Source organism: Brassica napus, chromosome A9 (assembly GCF_020379485.1).
Source record: "Brassica napus cultivar Da-Ae chromosome A9, Da-Ae, whole genome shotgun sequence".
NCBI classification, from domain to species: domain Eukaryota; kingdom Viridiplantae; phylum Streptophyta; class Magnoliopsida; order Brassicales; family Brassicaceae; genus Brassica; species Brassica napus.
Genome location: NC_063442.1, coordinates 11,316,679 through 11,339,500, shown reverse-complemented (window position 1 = coordinate 11,339,500; position 22,822 = coordinate 11,316,679). Strand labels below are relative to the sequence as shown.

Sequence of the window (22,822 nt, the reverse complement as noted above, 5' to 3'; positions counted from 1 at the left end):
AATAAATAATATTTCATTAAAATGTGATAATAAGTTATCTGATGTCTTGCGATCATTCCAAAACATATCTCATTTGAATTCTTACCAGATGCATCTTTTCTGGGCATCGCTATACTTTTGAAAAGTGTCCAACTGTCTTGATCAGATAGGCATTCTGGTTTAAAGTCTTTATATGTTTCTCCAGGTCCTGCGACTCGTTCATTTCGAGAAGTAAGTAGCACCTTCGAACCTGTATAACATTTAACGTTTGACTATTATATATTTATATAACACGAAAAAACATAATGAGTTATATTTGTACCATAACATATGAGGTTATCACCTGCTTTGTGTGGAAATATTCGCTTGATCAAGTCCCAATCTTTTTTATTCCATATGTCATCTAATACGATTAACGAGTTTGATGTTTCTAATAGTTCAAAGAGTTCGCCTTGGAGGGCAGCTCTTGTCATCTTCTGGATTTCCTTTTGCTGTTCTTTGGATCTGAAATTCTGCAAGATTGCTTGCCACACTTTGATATGATCACAAACATGGGAAACACAGACCCATGCGAGTCTATCAAACTTCTTTTTAACAAGGTTGTCATGAAAAACTTGTCTAGCAAGGGTGGTTTTCCCAACACCACCCATCCCGGTTATGGAAACAACTTGAATATCATCTTGCTCCACCAAATATCCTAGTAATGTCTTAACATTTGCTTCCATCCCCACAAGATTGCCTTCGTGAATTTTTGGATATTCTTGTCTTTGTGGAGAAGGTTGTGGATCCTTTACATCGTCAATTCTCTGGTGTACCTTAAAATCTTTCATATCACGAACTGCTTTCTTGATCTCCTCACTTAAGCTTCTAATTTCTAATGCAATATTCCTGCGTTCCGGAACAAAGCGCGCAATACCACGTTTTCCGAGTACATCTTTTAGACGAGTGCGTTCAATTGTATCTTCAGCGTCAAGAACAATCTCATTGATCCTTTCCACACAGCTTCTCACCACTTCATCTGTATGCTTTTTTGCGTTTGCATCTTTCAAAAATGACTTTAACGTGTTTAGATCAGTTTTTAGCTCATTAACTTGATCTTCAACTCCCTTAAATTGTTCGTATTCATGGCTCAGTAGGTCCCATAGCTTTTCTATTGCAAATGACACAAGTTCCCCAGACATAATGGATCCTGCTTTAAGTAGTAAGAAAATAAGAATCAAGTTACGTAGTGTTGAACGAATACTTATAATCACATCCCTAAGAGGTCAACCAAAGCAATATTGGATTTACATATTGCTTCTTTTTTTTTTAAATAGTTGATGTTGGAGACGGGCTTGCAGACTCTCTTAAAACCCTGCCTGAATTTATATCGGCCAATCTAAAGTGAGGGATGAGCGTTTTTTAGTGAGGAAGAATGCAGCAGAAGCTACTGTCAGATCTTTAATTATCGAGTCTCTAAAATGTGCCACTCTAATTCGTGCCTTAAGGCCAATTCCATTGATTACTTTAAGGACCTTTTGACAGCTTTTCTAAATCATTAGGGCATCTCCAACCCATACCTATTTTTTCCTCTATAATTCTCACAAAAATAGAGTAACTCTATTATAGAGTAAGTTTTACTCCAATGGTTTACTCTATTATTGGAGATGGTCTTAGTAATGCTGCATTACTCAATATTCATTGTGGACGGAGCATTGATGAGCTGTACAAATTGTGATCGAGATTGATTGGTTTTTGATGCAGAGAAATATTTGGATATATTTCAAATATCTTAATTATCTAAATTATTATTTATTCTGGTATTTATCTTAATTAGTTATAATTATTTTAAGGATTTTTAATAGTTTTAAGTTTATTTGGTTTTTATATAAATAGTCGTTTATGCCTAGAGTTGTATTCAGTTGATTGATTATTAATAAAAGTTAAGAGATTTCTCTTTGTTGTTCCTTGCTTTCGGTAGATCATTAGTGATCTCAACGAATTTAAGAAGACATTGATCTTAGGTATTTTTAGACTAAATAAGATTTTTTTGTTATTATTCTAGTTTTCCGGATATTCTCAGAATCAACGGATTTCTAGTTCTATCCTATAAAGCTTCCGCTACATCAGTTTTACTATGTGAATCAGTCTTTTTTGTGGTCTTTTGGTGTGTTTTAGTGATTTTACAGATTACGGGTTTGTTTGTTAGGAAATGACGCGAATAGATGAGAACTTGGATCTTAAAGAGAGCATTGAAATTAAATGAAGTTGAAATGTGGGAAGGATCATATGATCTAGGATTTTCAAGGTTAACTTAAAACCCATCAACTAAGTTTGTTCTTGGTAAAAAACCTCAAACTAAGTATTTAACGAAAAAATTCTCAAACTAATTTTATTTTGATGAATTAAACCCTAACATGTCGAATTACCATTACTACCGGTAAATCTTAGTTTAAGGGTTTCTACATTAAGTTAACATAGTTGAGGGGTTTTACTATTAAAAATAAAAAAAACTCAAAATCTTATAATATTCTCTAAGAATTAATAACTTAAATTTTCAAAATTAACATTTTTAAATTTTTTTTTGAATACATGAGTTTGATGTGTTTTTAACATCAAAATTATATTTGTATAAATTAAAAATTTAAAACCCCAGAAAATATAATAAACATTATCTAAAGATTTATTATTACATTTTTATTAGAAAATATATAATTTTATTATATTTTCTTGTTTTTACATTTTTAATCTTTTAGTAATTTTATTACATGTAAATCTTTAGATAATTTTTTCTTATATTATCTGGATTTTTACATTTTTAACTTATACATATATGCTGTTGATGTTAAAAAGACATCAAACTCATATATTTACAAAAAAAATGCTAATTTTGAAAATTTAAGTTACTAATTTTAAGATAATACTATAAAATTTTGATTTTTTATTCTTTTTATTGGTAAACCCTTCAACTATGTTTACTTAATGTAGAGACCCCCTTAAACTAAAGATATACCGGTAGTAATGGTAATTATGACCTGGTAGGGTTTAATCCATTAAATAAAGTTAGTTTGGGGTTTTTTTGGTTAAGTATTAAGACCATCTCCAATGGTTCACTCTATTTTTTACTCTAAAATAGAGTGACTCTATAATAGAATTGTGATATATTCCAATGGTACTCTATTTTAGAGTGAAAAATAGAGTGATGAACAAACAAAAAACAACTTACTCTATATATAGAGTAAACCCATTTTTTACTCTATTATAGAGTGGAAAATAGAGTACCATTGGAGCATTTTTACTCTAAACTCTATTTTAGAGTGAAAAATAGAGTGGGGTTGGAGATGCCCTAAGTTTGAGGTTTTTTACCTAACTAAACTTAGTTGAGGAGTTTTAACGTTAAAAATACTATGATTTATTACATATGGATCGATGAAAGAGCAAGATGGTGGTTTTAGTTGTTCCTGCGCCAAAGAAGAATGAGAAGAAGCCCAAAAAAAAGCAAAAAAAAAAAAAAGAAAGAACATAACCTCCGATCCAATGCTCAATATCAAAAATCTGCCAGAAGCATTAGATCAGTCTATTTAGAATTTTGATTATCGTCAGTTTAACACACGATCACCACATCTCTGATCTATGTATCGGTCAATCTCGTGCAAGAAACATAATAGCACCATGGTAAAGATCAATCTAGTGCTTAATATCAAGAATTTGTTGAAGGCACTAGATCGGTCGATCCAAAAATTTATAGCAGTCATTTTGACACTAGATCAACTATCCCAGGACTACAGATCGATCTATCCGACGCAAGGAATCAAAGGAAAATGATCCATGGAAGATATATAGACTGTGAGGTTTCATCAAAGCCCATTAGATTTGTTCAACGTTAGGCCGGCTTACACAAGTTGCACGTAGACAATTTATGGGCTTAGTCGATGAAGGCCATTAGATTAAATGCAACATAACAGGTGTGTTAGGTCAAGTACAATAAACGGTTCTTCTTTTTCAGCCACAAGAGATCAAGCTTCAGAGAGAAACAAGTTGCACAAGAGAGACAGAGACATTAGTATAACTATACGCATATAAAGAACATTGTTGAGCTCATATTGTTCTAGCTTAAAGGCCTTGAGACTAATCGTGTCTTCTTGGTGTTTCTAAACCATCACGATTCTATACGTGATTGGTTCTTGTAAACTCTTATTGAGAGAAAAGTTGCACAAGAGAGACACAGACATTAGTATAAGCATAGAGAACATTGTTGAGCTCATATTGTTCTAGCTTAAAGGCCTTGAGACTAATAGTGTCTTCTTGGTGTTTCGAAACCATCACGGTTCTATAAGTGATTGGTTCTTGTAAACTCTTATTGATCTAGTAAAGTTTGGAGCAAGAGTTCTCCCACAAGACGTACCGGTTAGAGGTCGGGAACTCGTTAAAGTTGCTTGTGTTCATTAAGCTTAACTTACAAGTAACAAGTTGATTGCTTAGGTTTGAGATTCACACAAGGCTGAAATCCTAACATAGACTGGTCCATGTTTTGTAGATTTACTGATCTCGTGTGTTGCAAATCCACTTAACATAAACCAACCCGAATCCGACAAAAGAGTACCATTTATACCTGAATACATAATAAATCAAGAGACTCGTATTTTTATGTATTATATTCACTTTTCTTTTCTTTTCTGAGTTCTGGAGAAGCCACTGAGATTTTGTAAACATATGGAGAAGATCTCCTCTTCTTCTCAATATGGAGAAGTTTTCAGAACCCTCTGGCTTATTATGTTCAATCTCTTGATGTTTATATGAATTGACCGTATAAATCAATGTTATTAACAAAATCGCACTTATATAAATTGACTGTCAGAGTGTTAGTCATCTATTAATTTATCAATACGATATTGTTTTGGATAAATTTTGTAAAATTAAAAATTAATTTTCTTGGAGGTTTGAACTATTTCACAAGTGGACAAGTAAGAGCATATTAACTGCTAGACAAAGTAACATTCTTGTATAAATTATGTAAACATTAACTTATATATAAGTTTTAGTTTAATCAAATAAATGTTATCAAATTTTTATTTTTTTAGTTTTATCAAATAAATAAATAGTTATTTATATTTTTAAATTTAACTTTAAAAATCATTGTTTTACATATTTAAATTATTTATTATTAATTTAAATATTTATTTTATAGGATTGCTAAAAAAATTGAAATATATTGTAAAATTTTAAATTTTGTGTTCTTTATTTATCTAAAGTTACATTTTAAAATACCATTAAAGAAATAGTTTAAATTAATAACATTTTAAAAAAAAACTTTATTTTAAAATTTGACAATCAATATATATATAAGCACGATTTTGAAAGTTTATGTAGTAGTTATCAAGAATGGTGTCTTTTTGATAAATTAACTGATGACTAGCACCTTGACGGTCAGTGTATATATAAGCACAATTTTGAAAGTTCATGAAATATTTTTAAATTATTGTTTAGTTAAATATGTAATATGCACTACTATAAAGTTTGGAAAGAAAAGAGCACGACGCATAAAGTTCAAGTAGTATTTTTGAATTTTTGTTAGTTCACTATGGAATATACACTGCTATAAAGTTTGAGAAAGAAAATGCAGAACGAGTAAAATTCACGTTGAAACAAAAAATATTGATATCTTCGTAGGAATCACCCAGGTACTCGTAATACCTAAAAGAAGAAGAAAAAAAGTTAAGGAATGGTTTCGCAATGTTGAACAAATTATTTTTAACTGGTAAAAAACTCTCGAAGAATCAAAAGTAGGAATTGCTTCCATCCAATTTTATGGGATACCAGAAACATGGCATCAATCATTATTACAAGAAGAAGATTACAAAAAAAGTTGTTGTTAGGAATTGGATAACGTATAAGAATCCGCTCATAGAAGGATTTGAGGAGGTGTATTAGATGATCCTATAGCAAAGTTGAAAGAACTGAATGAAACAGATTGCTGATAGATATCACAGTGATAGAAGTTTTGGAATAGGTGAAGCAGTCTATGTGAAGCTTCAGCCATATATGCAGGGCCGGCCTATGGCTGAAGCAGGAGAAGAATGTGCTTAGGGCCCACTTAAATTTTTATTTTGTTTCTTATGAAATTTGTGAAGCTTCAGCCATATATGCAGGGCCGGCCTATAGCGGAAGCAAGAGAAGCATGTGCTTAGGACCCACTTAAATTTTTGTTTTGTTTCTTATGAAATTATCATATATTTTCATAATTATTATTGAGAATAATGAGAGTAGAAGATGGGAAGAATATTGTATCTCTATTATTAAAAGAGAAGTACACATTAGAAAATACCCCTTAGTTTTTAAAGTTAATTACTCTTCCATGCCACTAAGAATTAAATTGAATTTCTTATTTTAATGTTTATCTTTTTCAGTTGGATTAATGTGTTTTCCTTATTCAAATATAAACTTAATGTCATTAAATGAACCTACCTATTTTAATGCTTGTTTTTTCCAGTTAAATTAATGAGTTTTCCTTAATCAAATTTAAACTTAATGTCATTAAATGAACCTAAAAATACATCATATTTAACGTAGCTTATTACGGACGAGTACAGCCTAATAATGAACTTGAATTTTATTTTTACGAAAACGTGAATCACTTGACATATGTAATATTTAAAATATATTAACTACAATATAACAAATGCATATAACCTAACTATATTTTAGTTTGAAATGATCATGCTCAAGTTTTATATAGTCAAGTTACATCATGCATCTATCGATGTACAATATTCAAACCACCTATAGTTTTCGTTTTCTTTATAGGATGTATCAACCAACCAATCATCCTATTGATTTTCTAAGCTTTATAAAAAACAAATCAATAAATACAAACTCAAAATTCAATATCTTTTATTAATCAAAACAGAATATCTTCAATGTGGTATCTTTAATGTACCTATCCTTTATATACTAAAACACAAGTCACTTGAGCAATAAAATTTTGCCACATGTCATTATTTTACGAATAAAAAACTAATTGATTATCAACATAAGGATTAAAAAAACATCGCAAATAAACCAACTGAAAAAAGAAATGTCTCCAATCAAAAAAGAGCTCCACGAACCACGATCTCTAATTTCTTAAAACTGTAAAATCTTAAATCCCTAAATTTTCTCTAATAAACACCTTATTTCATGGCACAATTATAGTTTAAGTTTCTTGATTGTAGTTGCAAGATCTCAAATAATAAGAATTTGCTCTCTTATTATTAATCTTAAGGAAAATCCTCTCAAAACCTTAAGCTCACACTCACAATCCTAAAACTCTCACGGTTGCAACAACTCTGCAACTCTCTTTATATAAGAAAAGATATCTCCTAATCTTATTAGTAAAACCTATTATAGATAACTCCAAATCCTCTTAGTAAACCATATCTCGGTGGGATTAGGATAACTTGATTCCCAAGCTAATTCAAGCTTACTCCAACATTCTCCCCCTTAAGCTTGAAACCATTTCTTGCCAAGTCTTCAACGCCAACTAACCTTCTCATCTCTTTGTATCGAATCCTTGCGAGTGCTTTCGTTAAGATATCTGCTCGTTGCTCGCTTCCTGCAATGTGATGAACCTCTATCAAGTTGTTGTCCACGCATTCTCTTATGAAGTGGTATCGTCTATGGATGTGTTTGCTTCGACCGTAAAACACCGGATTCTTAGTGAGAGCTATAGCTGATTTATTGTCAATGTAGATCACCACTTTCTCACACGGCTTTCCAATTATCTCACTAAGAAGATCTTGAAGCCAAATAGATTTTTTTGCTGCCTCAGTTGCTGCCATGAACTCTGCTTCACAAGACGATAGAGCCACCGTTTCCTGCTTCTGAGAACACCAGGTGATAGGCGAGTCAAGGAAGTAGAAAACGTGGCCAGTAGTGCTCCTTCCATCGTCATCATCAACATTGTGGCTTGCGTCGCTGTATCCACTAAGCTTCGGGTTGTCTCCTTTCTTGAAAGTAAGTCCATGAGACCGGGTTCCCTGTAAGTAACGAAGAATCTGTTTGATAGCTGCTGCGTGTGAGGTCCTTGGCTCTGCCATGTACCTACTCATTACCCCCACAGAGTAGGAGAGATCGGGTCTGGTGTGCAAAAGATATCTGAGACAACCGATATTTCTTCTGTACTCCTTCTCATCTACTCGTCCTTCATCACATGCCTTAGAAAGCTTCAGACTTGGGTCCATAGGAACATGAACCATGTTACAGTCTTGCATTCTCGTTTCCTCCAATATCTTTTTAGCGTATCTCTCTTGCTTCAAAGTGATTCCTTCATCGTGTTGTTCGACCTCAATACCTAGGTAATATGTGAGCTTTCCTAAGTCACTCATCTCAAACCGTGCTGACATTCCCCTTTTAAACTCGATGACCAATTCCATGCTTGTTCCTGTTACAAGAAGATCATCAACATACACGGCTACGAGAAGTAAATGTTCTTTGTCTTGTCGTCGATACAGAGCTGGCTCCTTAGCAAACTTAACAAACTTCAGTTCTCCAAGCACTTTATTTAACTTTTCATTCCAAGCTCTTGGAGCCTGACGCAATCCATAGAGAGCTTTGTTTAGCTTATATACTCTGTTCTCTTGTCCTTTGACTTCAAAGCCTTCCGGTTGAGCAACATAAACCTCGTCCTTTAGATCGCCGTGAAGAAATGCAGTCTTAACGTCTAGATGACACTAGTAAAAAAAACGTAAATAGCAACGGTCAAAAATCGTAGCTATGAGTGATTTTTCGTAGCTATATGGAGAGCTTGCTACGAAATGCTACGATTTCAAAATCGTAGCTATACGATCGTAGCAAATTCGGTTCGTAGCAAAAATCGTTTCAACATGCTACGAAGATGCTACGGACGTGTACGTGGCAAGTTGCTACGATTTAGACACGAAGATTTTCGTCTCTTTTAATTTTTTGCTACGTTTTAGAGATGAATGATTTCGTCTCTTTTATCTTTTTTGCTACGTTTTAGAGATGAATGTTTTCGTCTCTTTGTTTTTGTTTTGCTACGACAGTTTTCGTGAGTAGGTATTTCAACAATTTCAAAAAAAAAACTAATTTTTGTTTTGAAACAGAAACAGAAACAGAAAATTATATTACATATTGAGCCAAAAGCTCAAAAGGTTCAAAAGACAAACATCCAAAAGATTCAACATTCAGAAGGTTCAAAAGATTAAAACATAATACATAAACTTGATTTAGGGCACGCCACATCTAAGACCTACAAACCGAGTGTGTTGCACCACCTATCTAACTCAGAATTGTTACCGGTGAAGTGTTGAGGTTGTGATTCACCTTGAGCTGGAGACATATCACGAGCTGGAGATGGTGCTTGACCTTGAGGAGGAGCTTGAGACTGAGTTGGTTGTGGAGTAGATGCAGCATGATTGGAAGCTTGAGGCTGAAGAAACTGCAGAATCATGTCGAGACTTGATTGAGTTTTAGCCATCCCTTGGTTGAAGTCAGTCTTGATAGCCTGAACATCAGACTTCAAAGTCTGGAAATCAGACCTGATTTCCTGAGTGACGGTCTCCAAACCACAAACCCTCGTCTCCAAGCCGATGTTTCGGTTGAGTGAAGCAGGAACTGACTCCGAAGGATGTTTGTTGTTGAATTGAACACTGCCAAGCCCATAAATGGTGCCCTTGCGTGTCTTTCCACGCTGAAAAGGACACAAAAACAAGATAACATTATCACAGAGAAAATTCAGTCACAGAAAATGCAGTCTGATCTTGTTACAATTTCAATACAAGAGTAAGAAACAAATATAATGATCAAGAGAGATTATTACCTTGATGTATTCTTGGTTTAGGAGAAGGCGCTTAGAATTTTCTGTGGCAGCAGTTGAGCAAGTTTGGCTATCTCCATCTGGAGAACCATCTTCTAACATCTCTTCAACTGCTTGCTCAACCTCTAGAACCAGTTGCTCAGTTCGTTCGTCCATGAAGGTCCCGTCTTTGCGAGTATGTGTCTTCCTTGCAAGGTCTGTATATGAAGGTAGTGTATCCAAACCTTGGTCGATCATCTACAACAAAGGAACAACAGAAAGTTAGACTTTTAGCAGTTAAATAAATAAAAAAAATGCAAGTAAGACAAGTTGGAAAGCTGACCATACGATACCCAATATTTACAAAGCAGCGTGGTCCTGCACCATGGACGTGCATCTTCAACCCCACCGGAGCCGAAGTGCGAGAATCAGCTGCTGATTGGCTCTTGGCTTTTGCTCCATCTGTTGACCAATTCGCAAGGACTATTTTCCAGTCATTCTCACTGATGTATTTAGGTTGCTTGTTCTTTTTCCTTTTTTGGCTTATGCGTCCGCAGATAGTCACTTGAGTCTGAAGCTTCCACTTAAAGTGGATTTCCTCATGAAGACTGTCTTCCCAGTAGTATTGTTGCTGGAAAAGAAGAGAAGTGATTAGTATTGTTGCTACAAAAATATACTTAGGAATAGAAATGGAGATGGTTCAGGATCACTTACAATGAATGAGTGCCACCATCCTATTCTCTTCGGCTCTGGAACCTTTATCCAGCTTTGCCACGGCCCCCAGTAATCTCCCTGCCATGTTGCTCGGATAAAAGCATGAACTTCAGGATCAACCCCAAACCTGCAAAGACAATGTTAAGCATAAAACAAAATCAGATAAGAAGACTTAGCTAACGTCATTGAGCACACGGATAAGAAGAATTAGCTAAGGACAATATTAACACTTAACTAAGGTAACTAAAAAAGGCAACAAATTTATAATAAACACTAGCTAAAGGTCATTAACTAATGGTAAGTAAATGATATCACTTACCACAATGCTCCATTGGGCTTATCAGGATGAAGGTGTGGCTGGTTTATTCTGGATGGAGCACGTAGCAGAGCATCTTCTGTTCTCCTCACATAGGTTGGAGGAGCCGCTGGAGGAGCCGCAGATCCTGAACTTGAAGGTCCTATTGGTTGCGCAGGAGCAGGAGCAGGAGCCGTAACAGCAGGCATTGACGCGGTTCGCAATTGGGGTCTCACGTATCTGAAATCTGTAGACAGAGATAAACATAAGAAGCTGTTAAGATTGTAGAAAAATTAAAACACAAATCCGAAACCGAAAGCAAACCCTAACTATAACGTGAAAGTAAAATCGAAACAGAAAGTTCATACCCTAATCCAAACCGAAAGCAAACCCTAATCCCAAATCGAAAACCGAAAGCAAACCGTAATCTCAAATCGAAACCGAAAGCAAACCATAATCCCAAATCAAAACCCTAACCATAACTTGAAACCCAAATCGAAATCGAAACCCTAGAACATGAAAATCTAGGTGTGGCGATTGAAAAACGAAACCCTAACTGGAAGAGAGAAACACAAAATGAAAAGAGAGAAGCAAAGAGATAAGAGAGAGAGAGAGAGAGAGAAATCGAAACATCACCTGGAAGAGTCAAGCCGGGAGGGCGAGGACGACGACGGTCGTTAGCTGTGTTTCCGGTAGAAGCAGCCATGGAAGAGAGAGCTAGAAGAGAGATCGAAAGAGACGAGAGGTGAGAGACTATTAGAGGTGAGAAAGGTTACGGCTTTGAGAAAGGTTACGGCTTCTTAAGGAAACAAAAGATGAAAAAAAATTCTAAGTGTGGGAAAATGGGTTTTGGGGTCCAAAATGTTGGAGGGAATTGGGTATTGGGCTCTAAAATGTTGGAGGGAATAATAGATTTTGGAGATTTTAGAGAATTTCTAGAATTTAGGGGTTAATTAGGGTTTAGATAGGGTTTAAAGATAGTATAATTAGGATTATTCATATCTTTTTTAAAAAAAAATTATACACTAATATTTTTTATATGAGACAGTTTTGTAAATTACAAATTATATAATAAAATGTTGAAGATTTTGTAGAATTTGAAGAATTTAGTGGTTAGTTAGGGTATAAATAGAGTTTAAAGATAGTATAGTTAGGATTATTCATATCTTTTAAAAAAATAAATTATACACTAATATTTTTTATATGAGACAGTTTTGTAAATTACAAATTATATAATAAAATGTCGAAGATTTTGTAGAATTTGAAGAATTTAGGGGTTACTTAGGGTATAGATGGGGTTTAAAGATAGTATAAGTAGGATTATTCATATCTTCTTAAAATTTAGGGGTTATTTTTTTTTTAAAATTATACACTCATATTTTTTATATGAAACATTTTTATATACTACAAATTTACTACATAGAAACTTATATTATACATTAAACATTCGTATCTTACAAACACTAAGAATTTATATTATACATTCATATATCTTACAAACACTGATAACTTATATTATACATTCATATATCTTACAAACACTAAAAACTTATATTATACATTCATATATCTTACAAACACTAAGAACTTGAATCTGATTCGGAATCAGAATCAGTACATGATTCTTCTAACTCATCTTCAGAAATGTATTCGTCATTGGGAGGAACAACCGGCGTTGAATCATAATCTGAATCATCTTCCACAACATAAGATTCAATGCGTAACATTTCACTTTGGACAACAACTTGGTTGTGTGTATCATCTTGTAACGCAGTAAGAACAACTTCAGAAGTTTCTCGAACCCCTCTAGGCACAACTTTCGTACATGCCCACCAATCGCTTGCTGATGTACGACGAACTTGCGGATAAGGAATGAAGCAAACTTGATCACAATTACCAGATAAGATAAAGGGGTCATATTTCTCGTACTGCCAGCGCGGTGACACATCGACGATTCCTGATTTATGTTTTCGAAGCCCCCGACCTACAACTGTATCAAACCACTTACACTTAAAAACCATGGCCTTAAGCCCAATAGAACCAGAATACTCAACCATCATTATCTCTTCGATCAACCCGTAATAATCAGTGTCCGTCGTACCCCGGACTTGGACACCGTAATGTTGGGTTCTCTTATCTTGGCCATGGCTATGTGTGTGGAAGCAGTATCCTCGTGAGAAATAAATCGGCCAAGCTTTATAATTGCGTTTCGGTCCTTCTACGAAATCCAACATCCACAACGGAAACTCATATAACTGACTCGCATTGACAACCTGTTAATTAAAATCATGTTTATAAATGATAAATTCACATTGATAGTCATATTATATCAAAAACTTACATAGTTTTTCACCCATTCTGCAAAGTGGTTGTCTTTCGCTATTTGTAGATCATTACCACATATAGATGGATTTCTATCTATCATAAACTCCTCAAACATCCTGTTCGGTAGTTGTTATAAAATGATTAAAATTTCCAGTTAACGTTGTTAGAAATGTAGAATATATAAAAATTGGTTGAAATACCTTTCGTAGGGCTCAAATGTAGGACAATTGAGCATCAGAAATGTATGCAGCACAGTGTAGTCATCATCGGTTAGATACTTCTGTTCTACTTTTCCACTCACTCGACCTTCATGGTAAAACATATTTGGCACATCTGGATCTTGATATGTGAATCGAATATCTCCAGGTTGCAAGACTTGAGCGGGCACTTCTGGATTCCCAAAGAAGTGTGCAGAAGATGTAGAAATCTCTTCATTACGACATTGGGCAATAATAGAACCTGCAATATGTGCCTTATTTTTAACTTTCTTCTTTAGATGGTACATGTATCGCTCGAAAGGATACATCCATCTATATTGCACCGGACCACCTAGAGCAGCTTCGTCTGGCAAATGCACTACAAGATGTTCCATAACATCAAAAAATGAAGGAGGAAAAATCTTTTCCAAATTACAAAGCTTCACCGCAATGCTTTCTTTTAAAATTGCAACATCTTCACTCTTCAGTACCTTTGTAGAGATATCCCGAAAGAAGAGTGCTATCTCTATACAAAACATTTTTGAGTTAGTAGGTAGTAAGTAACATTTATACAAAAAAAAGTAAAAATAATTTACCAGAAATTGCGATGTGGACATTTTTGGGAAGCAATTCCTTAAACGCAAATGGAAGAAGTCGTTGCATGATGACGTGGCAATCATGACTTTTCAGGCCTGAAAGCTTCGAATTTGTCTCGTCGATACATCTACTAAACTTTGAAGCGTACCCATCTGGAAATTTTATATCATCCTTCAACCATCGCAAGAATTCTTTTTTTTCTTCTTTAGACAACCGAAATATCGGCACCGGCATCGTTCCATCATCTTTGATATGTAACTCTTGCCTTCTGCACAAATCAGGTAGATCCATCCTTGACTTTGCATTATCTTTTGTCTTCCCGGGAACATTAAGCACCGTGTTGATAATATTATCAAAGAAATTTTTCTCAACGTGCATAAAGTCCACATTGTGGCGAAGAAGAAGATTTTCCCAATACGGCAAATCCCAAAAAATACTCTTCTTCACCCAATTGTGATATTTCCCATATCCGTCTATGTTGCTCGCGGGTTTCTCGTGTCCATTGCCTCCACATTCAACAGTTTTCTTCAATCCTTCGATGTTGTTGATTCTTTCACGGAGAATTTCTTCTCCATTCAACCATGGTGGAGGATCATCGCTTATCGTCTTTCCCTTTCGAAACGCTTGGACATTTCTCCTGTAAGGATGGTCTTTAGGCAGAAACATTCGATGACAGTCAAACCAGCTATGCTTCCTTCCATGTTGCAACCAAAATGACTTTGTATCATCTAGACAATATGGACAAGCTAAACGACCATGAGTCATCCAACCTGACATCATGCCATACGCCGGAAAGTCATTAATGGTCCACATTAACGCGGCCCGCATTGTGAAATTTTCCTTTCTAGAGATATCGTATGCTTTTGCCCCGTGACTCCACAAACCTTGTAATTCTTCAATTAACGGTTGCAGATAGATATCAATGCTCTTCTTTGGATGTCTTGGTCCGGGCACTAAGACTGATAAAAAGAAATATTCTCTTTTCATACACATACCAGGAGGTAAGTTATATGGAGTTATGATTACGGGCCAGACCGAGTGGGCTTCACCACTCATACCAACTGGATTAAATCCATCTGTTGCTAATCCAAGATATATATTCCGACTTTCTGCAGCGAAATTAGGATATACCTTGTTAAAATGCTTCCAAGCTCCTCCATCAGAAGGGTGATGCATTTCTCCTTCGGGAGACTCATGTTCCGCGTGCCATCGCATTTGTGATGCTGTCGCCTCAACTTGGTACAACCGCTTCAACCTCTCCGTAATAGGCATGTAAAACATTCTTTGTTTTGGCCGATTTTTTCCCTTTCCACGGTTCTGGTGATATCTATCTTTTCCACAAAACCGACACACCAACAAGTCTTGATCTTCCTTCCAAAATAACATGCAGTTATCCTCGCAAATATCAATCTTCACAACAGGGAGACCAAGCACCTTTGTCAACTTCTTCGTCTCATAATATGATGCAGGAGCTTGATTTGGTCGTGGCAAAACATCTCTGAAAGTTTGTGATATCTCATCCAAACATGACTCTGATAAATTATGATCGGTTTTTACTTTCATTAAACGTGACGCCAAGTATAACTGAGAAATACCTTCAGAACATCCTTCATATAATGGTTGATTAGATGCTTCAAATGCTTGAAACACGCTATCTTCATATTGCTCCTCACCGGGTGCTTCCATCACATTCTCCAGTCCATGAGTTGATCCAGTGCCTCCACCCATAATATCAGGAAAGTTCTCTTCATATGTCTCTTCTTCTGTATGTAATGTCTCTTCTCCCATAAATGGACCTCCTGCTGATGATCCGCCAACGTCATAGTAACTTTCTCCATGGCTTGACCATAAGTAGTAATTACTCTTGAATCCGACTCGGTAAAGATGGCGAGACACGGTTCTCGCGTCACGTTGTTTTCGGTTTTGACATTTTGAACAAGGACATAACATGGTTTTCCCCTCTAAAAAAGAATTTTGATTGGAAGCAAATGCGATAAAAACATCAACCCCTTCTTTAAACTCTCGAGAAACACAATTATTGATCGGATCAATGTGTCGATCCATCCAATCTCTTGAATAAAAATAAATCGACATTGAACGCTCAAATTTTTTCCAACAATATGGAACTCTCGAACTCTCTTTGATACAAAACTTGTTTTAACGAGAGTGAAGCGCTCGATTACTTTTATAGAAAAAAGTATGCCACGATTTTGCTACGACATTGCTACGTTTCTTGCTACGTTTTTTGCTACGGTTTGCTACGAAATTAGCTACGAAATTTGCTATGATCAATAATCGTGGCAAGATCCAAAATATCTAGCATTATTTACCCTGCACATTGTCGGATTGAGGGGACATTACTTTAGAGTTAGCGACGAAAATTCACGTTGCTTATTGTTTTTTTGTTTTTATCGCTGCCACTTGCTCAGGATTTGATTGGTGGGACGTATTTTTCGGTGGGTTGCTACGAATTTGATACGGTATTGAATCGTAGCTAGTTGCTACGTCCATTTACGTAGCACTTTCGTAGCAAAACCTTGCCACGTTTTGTTTTCGTAGCAAGAACGTAGCAACGTTTGCTACGATTGTACTACGTTTTGCCACGTTTCATGTTTTCGTAGCAAATACATTGCAATTTCGTATCTTTTTTTGATTTGCTACGAACTTATCGTGGCAGTTTCGTTGCTATGGGGATTTTTTTTACTAGTGTGATGCACTTCCCAACCCTTAGAAGCAGCGAGTGATAGTATAAAGCGGACGGTCTCAATGCGTGCGACAGGGGCAAATACTTCATCAAAATCGATGCCGTGACGCTGAATGTAACCTTTTGCTACCAATCTTGCTTTATACTTGTTGATGCTTCCATCAGAGTTACGTTTCACTTTGATGATCCACTTCAGACCAATTGCTTTAGCTCCAGCAGGAAGATCAGTTAGATCCCACGTCTTGTTTTTCTCTATTGATGATATCTCATCGTCACACGCATCACGCCAAACTTTCTCGAGTTTTGCTTCTTCAAAACTCCATGGTTCACCGTTAACACTTAGTAGCAAGCGTTCTCCTTCGACTTCTGCCAATAGAACGTAATCATCTAGGTAGCTTGGCTTCCTAGTTTCTCTTTGGGATCGTCTCAACCCCGTTTCAGCACTCTCTTCATCGTCATCTTCGATCTCAACTTGATCTTCGGTCTCATGATCCTCTGTTTCCTCTGTTTTTATTACTTCACCTCTGTCCACCTTATCAATCTTGCTCTCACGATTCATCTCATCACCTTCATTGATTCCATGGTTTCCATATTCTCCGAACTCAACGTTGAGTGGCTCTACACTTTCTTCTCTCTCACAATTCTTCCAATCCCAACTTTTGTTTTCATCGAAACATACATATCTGCTTACCACCACCTTTCTGTTTATTGGATCAAGTAATCGATACGCTTTCGATCCTGGTTCCGTACCGAGATGTATCAGCAGTCGAGATCGATCATCTAACTTCTTTAGGTGACCCTTTTCAACCTTAGCATAAGAGACGCATCCAAAAACCCGAACATGATCAAGTCTTGGCTTGCTTCCTTTGTACGCTTCGTATGGTGTTGTGTTCACGAGCACCCGTGTTGCTACTCTATTAATGATGTATGTAGCGTGCCTTACTGCTTCACCCCAGAGATAATTAGGCAGGCTCATATGTTTCAAGATGCTTCTAGTCATGCCTAAAAGGGTTCGGTTCCGGCGTTCTACAACCCCGTTTTGCTGCGGGGTGTATGGGGCTGTGAGCTGTCTCGCAATTCCATTGTTTTCACAGTAAGATTGAAACTCGCTTGAAACAAATTCTCCTCCTCTATCGGTTCTAAAAGTAGCAATGGTAGTTCCTGTCTCTTTCTCAACGATCGCTTTGAACTTTCTGAACTTATCAAACGTCTCTCCTTTCTCCCCAAGAAGTATAGACCACATGTATCGAGAATAATCATCAATGGGTGTTATTGGGCCACAGAGGTCTCCATGTATAAGCTCAAGTGTTCTCTCAGCTCTGAAAGATGTTGCTTGCGGAAAGGGTTGTCTTGCTTGTTTTCCAAGTAAGCAGCTTGAACAAGTCCCTTTTTCGATTACAATCTTAGGTATACCCAAGACGAGTTCCTTGCTGATCATTGACCTCATTGACTCTCTGCCTATGTGTCCCAATCTTTCATGCCATCGTTCAGATTCGCTTGATACTGAAAGCTGTAAACATCTCTCAGTAACGATGTCGATGATGACTTTATATAAGCGGTTTTGTGATCTCTTTGCTTTTGTTATCAGCTTGCCATCTTTATCTCTTAGCGTAAGATACTCGTCTCTCATTCTCACGTCACAACCGGCTTCCGTAGCTTGTCCAAGACTAATTATATTACTCCTAAGGTCTGGTATGTAGTAGACATCAGACAAGAGTTTCTTTCCTCCATCTTTACTGTAGAATAGGATCGAGCCCTTGCCTTTAATGTCAATGCGCGAATCGTCTCCAAACCTTACTTTTCCTGTGATAGTTTCATCAATCCGTTTAAAATACTTGCGGTTGCCGGTCATGTGGTTGCTTGCTCCATTATCTAAGTACCATACGTTGTCTTTGCTTGCCTCAAACTCTTTAGGATTAACATTCTTCTCATTAAGGTACACAACCTCTTGCATCATTAACTCTTCTGCCTCAAGTGTGCTTTCATCTTTAGTCTCGGTGACTTCTTGTAGTTTCAGAAGTCGATCAGGACAAGTTGATGCGTAATGTCCATGCTTGTCACAGCGGAAACATTGGATCTTTGACATGTCAAAATTCTCTTGGTAGCGATCGTTGTAGCGATCGTTATACCTACCTCGTCCTCTTCCGCGGTTATAGTAACGTCCACCACGTCCACGACCTCTATAGTTGTTATAACCCTGATTATATGAGTTCGAGGTAGGTTGAGATTCGTTGTTTGCGTACATGAGTTTGTTTTGTGTTTCCTCTGTTTCTTCTTCTTCTTTCACTCTATCTTCATAAGCCTTTAATCTCCCGATGATATCTTCGAAGGTTGTGGTCTTGAGGTCAAGAACTTGCTCTAATGACGCAACAATGTGTATGAACTTCTTTCTAGGAAGACTAGATAGAAATTTTTTCACGAGTTTGTGTTCTTCGATGGTTTCTCCCAGAGCGATTGACTTTGATGAGATTTCTGCTAGCTTTCCAACAAAATCATCAATGGTGTCATTATCTTTCATCTTCAGTCTCTCGAATTCTGCCATTAACGTCTGTAGTCTTGCTTCACGAACTCGTTCTGCGCCCATGTACCTTGATTTTATTGCGTCCCAAACTTTCTTTGCTGTATCGAGATCACCTACTTGTAGCACAAGTACTTCAGGTATGGATTGAAAAATTAGGGCTGTGGCCATGTCATTCTTCTCTCCGACATCTGACTCGCTTTCCACCGCATCCCAAACTTTGTGTACCTTTAATAACAGCTTGATCCTTATTGCCCAGACCGTGTAGTTAGTTGTCGTGAGCATAGGACACTTTATTGTGGAGGAGGAGCCTCCTCCTTCCTTCGGTTTCGAAACAACGATGTCTCCCATGATGATTTCTTCACAGTTCCTGGAAGCTCTGATACCAAATATAGTTTAAGTTTCTTGATTGTAGTTGCAAGATCTCAAATAATAAGAATTTGCTCTCTTATTAATCTTAAGGAAAATCCTCTCAAAACCTTAAGCTCACACTCACAATCCTAAAACTCTCACGGTTGCAACAACTCTGCAACTCTCTTTATATAAGAAAAGATATCTCCTAATCTTATTAGTAAAACTTATTATAGATAACTCCAAATCCTCTTAGTAAACCATATCTCGGTGGGATTAGGATAACTTGATTCCCAAGCTAATTCAAGCTTACTCCAACAACAATTTCAAACTGTTTCATCTATAATTTATTTATTCACTATCTTCTATCCCTCTCTCTTATTCTATGTCGTTTGTTTCTTCGTAATTTATTTGGGTTTTGAGTGTTGCAACAATAACTATATAGCTTATGACTTCCTTATGTCCAAGATCGGTGTTTCTTCTTAAAGCAATACTCTCATATTCTTTTTGTTCAGCTTCAAGTTGTTTTAATAGATTATTCATAGGAAGACTAAGGGACAACGAGGCTGGGCATATAGATTTTAAAAATCTGAAATGGAAATACAAAGTTAATATTTTATCACTTTTCTTTTAGTTAACTATGCAAAGTTTCAGCGTTATTGAGTTTTTTTGGGTAAATTGTTTCGTATATTATGGATATAGTACAAAAACGTGAAGATGGAGAGAAAAAAACGTGAAGATGGCATATCGGTGGTGCTGTGTAGACTGAGATTAAGGTAATATTTTATAGAGTAGCTTATTTTGTAAATTGTTATAATTTTCTAGATATGTTATATATCCACAATTTATGACTTTATGTATATATATGAACACTCTTCAACATCTCTTGACACGCGGTAATATGAGGAGATAATCTGTGTGGGGTTGGTATTTTTGACTCTAAGATGTAATAGCAATACATGTTAAATTTATATGATAATTTGATATAAAAATAAGTATTTTTCCCCGTACGCAGTACGGGACTGACACTAGCTAAATATAGAAACTGTAACCATAATTATACTAATTATAAGAATAGATTTGATTCCAACCAATTGATCTATTACTTTGGTAATTGATTTGCTTGCAGAAGAAAAAATAATAAATTTAAAATTTGTAAGAATATAAAGATATAGAGATTCCAACCAATTGCCTATATTTGCGTATGATTTTCGCATAATAAGCTTCAAATTGAACATTGAAAAAGATAGAGAGATTTTTTTAATCTTTACCGACACAGAACTTAAACAAAACGAAGAGTTAAAGGTAATTTTTTTTTTGTTACACTTCCCAAAAAAAACGGTTACAACATGGGCTTTCATAATACGGCTTTTTAATATATTAATGTTATGAACATTTAATAATTATCTTGACGAAAAACAAAGACTATAAATAATTTATTATTAATAAAATTATGAAATTATTTACAATTTGATGACTAATTCATCGCCCTTTTTATATGTTAAATTTTTCATACAAGTTTAAAAATCATTGTATTTCCTTTAAATATGTATAACTGATTTATAATCTTTTATGCCATACTAAGTCATAATATAATATTTCTTCATATTTTACATTAATAACCATTGTTTTTATATATTGTCTACAATTCTCTAATTACGTCTATTTGTTCAATTTTTTATATGATATTGAATATTCGCCGTAAATAAATGGTTTAAGATGCCAAAAAAATATTTAGTTGGTGAATATAATACATCAAATATTACAAATACATCATTTAGTTAAATAAATAACCAAAAACCGAAAATTCATATCCGGTCTAATTTAGCTTTATATTACACACGTTTTATATACTACTATGATTACTCAAACTAGGCTAGATATAAATATACGAGAATCTAATAATAAAAACATAATATATTTACATCATAATTATGATATAGTCCAATATCTTCAACATCTTTCTATACGCCCCTCAAGCTCAAGGCGGATAAAGTGTAAACGGAAGCAACGGCTTGAGATTGACTTGCAGATTCGAAGTTGTGATAGGAACATGTGAGTTATGGTGGCTAGATTGCTCGACACTGAGAGAGATGGACCTGTAGATGGAGGATGGTGTGAAGCAAGGTGGTGTAGATGAATATGCAGATTGTAGACTCGTCCGGAGTGTAAGGCTTGAGACCCACGCTTGCGCAAAGAGATCTCGGAAAGCTCATGCGAAGATCGGCTGATCTTGTGACGGTGATTGAGATCCAAGGTTAGTATTAGGGATAAATGTTCCACATCGGATATTGGAAGGGATCCTTAGCAATATATAAGATGGATGGACCACTCCACTTAGCACCAATTGGTTTTAGGTTGAAAGCCCATCTAGCTTAACATGGTATCAGAACCCGATCCACATCGATCTGGCCCAAAGTTGGCCCATCGATCCTTGCCCGAACATTCCGAGATTGACGCTCAAAAACCATCATCTCGAGGGAGCGTATTAGAGATAAATGTCCCACATCGGATATTGGAAGGGATCCTTAGCAATATATAAGATGGTTGGACCATTCCACTTAACACCAATTGGTTTTAGGTTGGAAGCCCATCTAGCTTAACAGTTAGTAGATCCAGTGTACCAACGGCAGTGGTGATGGTGGGAGGTGATCATTTGTGGTGATGGTGGTGATTATTGATTTAAAATGAAGCGATATGATGCTTGTTGAGTAAGGAGCAGAGATCAAAGATCTCGTTGTTAGGCATCCTTAAGTGACTTGAGTTGCCGCAAACGTTAAAAAGCCTAGAGTTGCCATGGAAATTGTTGTCTGGACGAAGAAGATTTTTTTTTAAAAGAAAATTTAAATAACAAAAATCTAAATAAATAGCTAATAAGTTTTCAGAAAATATAAAAATTTTATTTTTATTTTCTTTTATAGGAGAAAACTGTTTTTTTTTTTTTTGCAAAAGAAACAAAAATTTAAATGACCAAAATGGTTTTAGAATCCAGAGGCATGTGATATGCTTGAATTGTAGAAGCACTAGGCCTGGATTCAGAAGTCTATAATAGACTTGGACAATAAGAAGCTCATTGGCTTAGATTCAAAGGTTCATGATGAACTTGAATAGTGAAAACATTTAGTTTGATAAAAATAACATAAAAAGAGGCTCAATGGCTTGAAAACGAAAAATAAAGAAGATCTGTGGCTTGAAGAGCAAAAAAAAAACAGGAACGGAACCAATCGTTAGATCATTGTGGCTCTGATAGAATGTTAAGTTAGATGGATTTCCAACCTAAAACCAATTGGTGATAAGTGAATTGTCTCATCTATCATATATATTGATTAGGATCCCTTCCAACTAGCGATGTCGGACTTTGTGTCTAATA

The 22,822-nt window shown here is 35.7% G+C and overlaps 2 protein-coding genes across 7 annotated transcripts in view; both read right to left on the bottom strand.

Moving 5' to 3' along the window:
- Positions 1–22,822, bottom strand: part of LOC106433696 (probable disease resistance protein RXW24L) — a 30,938-nt gene that overhangs the window by 7,122 nt on the left and 994 nt on the right. For 2 of the 5 annotated variants that reach the window (XM_048739900.1, XM_048739898.1), the window contains exons 2-3: positions 323–1,168; positions 86–229 (exon numbers count right to left, since the gene is read on the bottom strand). In XM_048739900.1, the coding sequence (XP_048595857.1) occupies positions 86–229; positions 323–1,160 (982 nt within the window). In that variant the 5' untranslated portion in view covers positions 1,161–1,168. Of the gene's footprint in view, positions 1–85; positions 230–322; positions 1,172–9,064; positions 9,647–9,775; positions 10,010–10,094; positions 10,383–10,465; positions 10,593–10,784; positions 11,008–11,396; positions 11,478–22,822 lie in introns of those variants that run through there. The other 3 variants (XM_048739901.1, XM_048739902.1, XM_048739899.1) reach the window with 3 other exon arrangements.
- Positions 12,172–15,973, bottom strand: LOC106433722. 2 transcript variants are annotated; one of them, XM_013874549.3, is made up of 5 exons: positions 13,879–15,973; positions 13,774–13,806; positions 13,286–13,661; positions 13,102–13,201; positions 12,172–13,033 (listed from the first exon to the last, which is right to left on the bottom strand). In XM_013874549.3, exons 1-5 carry the CDS (start codon positions 15,971–15,973, stop codon positions 12,341–12,343), a joined length of 3,297 nt encoding a protein of 1,098 aa, XP_013730003.2. In that variant the 3' UTR covers positions 12,172–12,340. The 2 variants fall into 2 exon arrangements, with proteins under 2 accessions (XP_013730003.2, XP_013730002.2); XM_013874548.3 differs by having other exon boundaries at positions 13,286–13,808.

Excerpts from the sequence above, each read along its gene's own strand:
- LOC106433722 (XM_013874548.3), bottom strand. The coding sequence starts at position 15,973 with ATGTCGATTTATTTTTATTCAAGAGATTGGATGGATCGACACATTGAT. Across the intron at positions 13,809-13,878 it reads TGTCCACATCGCAATTTCTG|AGATAGCACTCTTCTTTCGG; the intron begins GTAAATTATTTT and ends TGTTTTGTATAG. Across the intron at positions 13,034-13,101 it reads CAGAATGGGTGAAAAACTAT|GTTGTCAATGCGAGTCAGTT; the intron begins GTAAGTTTTTGA and ends TTTAATTAACAG.